The sequence below is a fragment of the Pteropus vampyrus genome, unplaced genomic scaffold (genome assembly GCF_000151845.1).
Source record: "Pteropus vampyrus isolate Shadow unplaced genomic scaffold, Pvam_2.0 Scaffold109, whole genome shotgun sequence".
NCBI classification, from domain to species: Eukaryota; Metazoa; Chordata; class Mammalia; order Chiroptera; family Pteropodidae; genus Pteropus; species Pteropus vampyrus.
Window position 1 is genome coordinate 6,351,221 of NW_011888890.1, and position 6,027 is coordinate 6,357,247.

At 35.6% G+C, this 6,027-nt stretch overlaps 1 protein-coding gene across 3 annotated transcripts in view; it reads left to right on the top strand.

Moving 5' to 3' along the window:
- Positions 1-6,027, top strand: part of FOCAD (focadhesin) — a 270,313-nt gene that overhangs the window by 151,307 nt on the left and 112,979 nt on the right. For all 3 annotated transcript variants that reach the window (XM_023533725.1, XM_023533726.1, XM_023533727.1), the window contains exon 16: positions 4,695-4,829. In XM_023533725.1, coding sequence (XP_023389493.1) covers positions 4,695-4,829 — 135 coding nt within the window. The remainder of the gene's footprint in view (positions 1-4,694; positions 4,830-6,027) is intronic.

Genomic DNA, 6,027 nt, shown 5'->3' on the forward strand with positions numbered 1-6,027 from the left:
TCTTGCCTACAACAGTTATTCTTGTAGTAATCTATCTGGTGGTGAATTTTTTCTTTCATTGCTTCTACGTTTATTAGTTGGAAATCTTCTGTAAGGAAGAGCTATTCCTTCTCTTTTATTCATTCGGTTATTTATACCAGTGTAGACTCATCAATATTTGGCCATGGGAAACTCTTTCAGATTGGCTCCTATGCCCTTTTAACAAGTTCACATCCTTTTTTGCACATTTCTGAACTTTATGGCAGTATAAGGTACTCCAGATTTATGTTTTCCCTGTTCCATTCCTGAACCAACCACTTCTCCTAGGGCTGCTTTAAAATTAAACTTCATTAGGAACTCTCTGTGAAATAAGAAAGACCACCTCATTTGGTGCTATCTGACTTTGAACTTCTTTTTTATATTTTGTAACTCTAATCTCTCTGGTCTATATTTAGGGTAACTTCCTATCCGTTAGGTTAATAATTTCACTGGCTATATATTTTTCACTTCTAGAGATTCTATTTGGTTCTTTTCCAGATTTGCCATTTTCCCATCATGCCATATTCTTTTACTGGGAATTAAATGCCTTGTCTTTCATCTTTAATTCTTTTAAGTGCTTTTGTATTACTTTCTCCTTGTCCTGTTACCTGAAGATCTTGGGTGTCTTAATCCTGCTATTTGCTATTTTGCTGATTCTCACTCATGTTGGACTCGTGTATCATATATTTTGAAATTTTTCTTTCGTCATGAACTCATTTTTAGAGGTGTTTATTTTTTGTGTGTGAATCATTTGGGTTATGTGTTATAAGATTATCCGTCAAGAGTGGTTCAGGTGCCCATAACTCACTACCTTTTTAAATACCATTACACTAAGGGTATAGCCTTTCAAGGGTGCTGGTTTTATGTGGGAATCTCAGTTCCAACTCCTCATCTTCTGCAGGCTAAAGGCTATATCTCTTTCTGTGTGGGCATTTAAACACAGCTTTTAGATTATGGAAACTGACAACTTCCTTACAATAGCTCAGTGCAGGTATTTCCTTCTTTTGTTTCTTTATCAATCATTTCAGCTGTGACCCATCATACTGCCGGATCCAGAAGTCAATCTGTTTTTTGAAAACAGACAAGTCATTGAGTAATGAGCAGAACAGGACAGAACAAGCTAGTAAATGCCATGACCATGAGCCTGACTAATCTGATATAATTTAACAGATTGCACAGGTTAGTGGATCAAATCCACAGGGCCCAAGGAGACGGACATAGCAAGAAAATGATAGGTTGAATCCAAGAACCTCTCAGGGCCAGAAGATCTACTCAAGAATAGCCCAGTATTGAGAAGGTCAGAGAAAGCAGCCTTCTTTACTAGAGGCTTCCCTGCTCCCAATTATGTATGGGCTAGCCTGGGTTTGCAAATATTCCCCACAGGTATACCTTTCTTACACTTAAGGCCAGAATTCATGGCTGGGATTCTAGAATATTTTCTCATGGTCTATATGTATAATACCATTTCACGCAGTAGTTTTTAAACTTAGTAGGAAGTAGACTTTTAAAAAAATTTTTTGTAAGCTCTTGAAAATACTTGGAGGATATAGCCTCACTCCCCACCCAGCACCCTTGGGAAGGGCAAGAACCTTTCTGTACTTCTGAAATTGGTGGCCAGAGATCTTTTTTTGTTGATCTGAAAAATGCATCAGATCATCTGGGAGGTCATACTTCCTCCTGGTATTTTGATTTATAGAAATGTTCAAATAACAAAGCTGTTGTTGACCAATCTCATGTCTGAGTTTTAGTCCTTTTTTCCTCTTGCCTGCAGGATATTTCTCTCTGGATGTCTTTCCATCATTTCAAATTAAACACATCTCAAACAGAGTTATTCAGCCCCCATCTCCTGCAAATGTGCTCCTTTTTCCAGTTTTACCTCCTTTTTTAATGTTGCTTTTTATTCACCCAGATCTCTTGGTTCAAAGTATTCCACTTTCCAATTTATTCTCCAAGTCCTTCTTTTTTCTAAATCTATATTTTTTATAGTGCTGCATAGGGGAGTAGAAAAGGAAGCAGCCCTTATACTGGGCCCTACTCAGTGGCAGCTTCTTGCTCCATAGGCTTAAGGAAGACTTTGTGGAAATTAAAGTTTGGAAAAATCCAGGTGTAGTTGCTTTTGATGTTGTGATGGATAGAAGGGATGAAGTGAAGAGCGAAGGCCCCTCAGTCCCTCCATCTTGCCTCAGACTATGCCCTGGAACCCTGGGGCAGAGAAAGCGCTACTTAAATTTCTGCTTCTTGGGATTGTTGACTGTCACATAATAGAAAATGACAAGCAGGAAGAAAGACACGCCCCGCATGTTGGCGAAAATGGCAAGCCGCATGTCCTTATCAGCTAGGCTTGGCTCCAACGTGGTCTGCTTTGTTCTCCAAGTTCTTTTAATTCTTTACTCTCTACCTCATATTTATCACTGCTCAGGTTCCAGTACCATCAGTAGTTAAGTACTGATAATCTGTTATATACTTATTACTGCGCTAGGTAGTGAGGAATGAGAACTGTAAGACGTGGTCATTGTCTTTAAAAAAAAAAACTTAATATCTAGTTGATGAGACAACTCGCATTCACGAAAAGAGTGAACAATATTAGACAGTATATAATTAAATGCTAAATTGGGTGATACAGAGTTTTAAGTGTTAGAAATTGGAGGAAAGAAAAGGATAAAATGAGGGCTTGAATCGTAAGAGAAAACTTAATTGTGGAAGTGAGATTTGACCCGGGTCTTGAAACAACATAGATTGAAGTTGGATAGGCATTTAAGGTGAGGAGAAAGCATGGACAATTAGTGGGTATACTGAGCATAAGATCTTTAGAAAACTTTTTAGGATGTTTATGTTATAGGAATTGGAGAGAAAGAGGTAGATGACTGCTTTGACTTTGGCTATAAGACTACCAGATGAATCTTTCAAAGGTAGCATTTTAATTTTATTTATTCCTCAATTCAGAAATCTCTAGAGGCTGCCTTTTCTTTTTGGTTCTCATTCACACTGCTTTGATATTCCAGGTACTCTCTGATCCATGAGCCTCTCCTCACTAGTACTAATGCTTTTGGTGCCTACAGCATCCTTTTCGTGTATGTTTTGACTTTTGTTTTCCATTTCCTTATGGATTATCTGCCTGGTTTTGTCCATTCCTCCTTCGAGTCCCATCTTAAGACTTACTGCCTCTTGTACCCTCTCTGATGACTCCCATCCACTGACATATCTTTCCTTCCTAGATTCTTCTTGAAACTATTTTCTGTCGAACTTAATTCAAAATCTAATCCTATACCTTATGGTTTTCCAGTAATTTAGAATTATATACATTTCACTTTCAACAGGGTGCTAAGTTCTTTGAAGGGTTAGATTATGTTTTATATTTTATTGTTCCTTTTGTATACTACTCTGGGTATATACTTGATGTTGAAAGCTTTTAAGAACTTTTTAAAAAAATTTCAACACTAATTTACATTAGAGCTACTTCTTTGTGTAAATTTGCCTATTATCATGCCTGGCACATAATACTGCCCTTAGTATATGTTAATGGAATCCAAATTTTGAGTGGATCCCAAGACTAAGAACATTTTTCTGCTCTTTCAAGGAAAGTAGAACATAAGAGCAAAAGTACTGAATGCAAGTTTTCTGAAATACTCTTTCTTCTGTCTTCTTTGAGCTTTTCCTTAATCTATGTCCTTACATATATGTTATTCATTTATTTTTGACATATTTTTACCGACTACCTCATGTAGCTTCTCTAAATAGTTTATGTATGTAAATGGAGATAAATTGTGTATGTTAATTCAAGCTTAAGAGATGAGATTGGAGTATTTTAGAAAATTAACCCTTGTTAAACTCTGTCTAATTGATCTGTGTTGGTACTATTTCTGCCCGAGTTTTAAATTTTTAGTAAAATATCAAAAGTGAAGAAATCATCTTTTATAGTTGGAGTCGAAGTTAAGAAGACATTTGCCTATCCATAAAACCAGATATTGAAGTGAACTAAGAATACTTGGTTTAAGGAAATTGGATCAAGTTAAAAATAGAATTTTGGTTGGGCTTTAGATTTTATCACTTAACCTCTTAAAAAATCTGAAGTGACTAAAAAAGTCTTAAATTATTATTTTAAATAATATAATTATTCTCTTACCTCCTTTAAAAATTTGTTAGAGTGGTTATGTAGTTTGAGCAGGGCTGAAAAACTATAAGAACTGTGGATACCTGGCTTTAGAAATGTCCTAGCATTATCTTACCATTCTTTGTTTCAGGGACTGGTTCCTCAACAATGTATGTACCTAATCTGGAGTTTATTTTTTTTTATAAGTAGATTTTTTTTTGGTAGAGACCCGAACTTTATCTTTATTTATTTATTTTTAAAGTCAAATCTCCTTCCATTACCATATATTTGAATTTATTGTCTGTGCAAGTGTGTGTGTTGGGGTGGGTGGCGAGTTAGCTTTATTTTCTTGGTTAACCAAAATAAAGTGGTAAAAAAAGCAATCGTGAGAGGCAGGCTGGATCTTCTTTAACAACAGTTTATATTGGTTTAAATAATTTCTTTTGAGGGGTGATACTTTATCATATCTTCTAGGAATGGTCTTGTTCTTTTCTTAAGTTTCCTTATAAGGAAAGAAAGTGCTTTTGCTGATGGCGTCACAAGAGTTGGGATTTTGTTAGGCATTGACTTTTTATTTGCCTCACAGGTTGTTTGTATTCGCTCCACTTGGAATGCTCTCTCTCCAAAGCTGAGTTGTGATACAAGACCTCTCATTTTGAAGACCCTCAGTGAACTGTTTTCTCTGGTTCCTTCCTTAACAGTCAATACAGCTGAATATGAGGTATGTGTTTGGAGCTCAATAAATTGTTTCTACACTGAGAAGACATGTGCTTTAGAATAACTTTTAGAAAAAATATTTGTATCCTTTGCTAAAAATCCTTTAGCACTTTTTGTTCTGAGAACATAGTGATATATTTATGGACTCTAGGTGTGGGAGGGTATCCACCCTTATCAATTCTGCGTCTTTAAGACTTATTTACATAAAGAATACCAAGTTTTTATTCTGAGAGTAGAGTCGAAATTTTAAAAAGTCAGTATGTTAAAAATAGTGTTTCTAAAATTATAGAATTCACAAGGCCAACAGTTTAAATTCATTTCATTGGTGTTTTCACTGTTAAATAGTGCACAAAGATTTTAACAAAAGCAGGCAGACTCTCCCAGTAGTTGCAGACATATTGTCATCTGTGTTTTGCTATAGAGATTTGATTTTTACATGTTCACATCCTCTCCCTCCTTCCCTTTCTCCTTCCCTCCCTTCCTCTGTGGGTGCGGGGTGGGGGTGGATGTGTGTGTGTGTGTGTATACATATATGTATATCATCTTCATCTGTACTCTTCAGTGAGAATGATTATAAAATCAAGCCATCTTAGAAGAGGAAAATAATTTTATAAACTACTCAGTGTTTGTCATTGTAATGAATTGAAAAACTTGGTGAAAGATGCTTTGCTAAAAGATTCATATATTCCTGCTTAACATTTTTATCACTATTTCTTCTTTGAGTGAAATCAAGAGGGTGGCAAATTCATTTGTCTCCACTTTTGTAGCCATGTTCCCTTTTTTCTTTTCCTTCAAAGAGCAGCAGTTGATTTTCACTCGAAGTCTTAGTGGACTTTTAGTTTGATTCAGTGCTTCACAGACTAACAAACTACTCCTCTGTCAGATTCCAGGAATAGTCTCTTTTATGTTTTAGATCACATGATAGGACAGGATTATAGGATAATACTTCTAATTTTCCTAACTACACACAGTGAATAAAATAAAATTTGTTCTTACTAAGGATACAATACCTAGCACAGTGCCTGGCACATAATACATATTTAGTAAGTAGTTGTTGAATACAGGATTGAACCAATACAGGGTATTGTGAGTTTATGCCCACATTTGGACTTTTGTTTTAAGGTATTAAAAAAGAATCAGTTTGAAACTCTGAGAGTATATACAGCTTCTATTCACTTTTACATACCTTTATGTTATCAGAA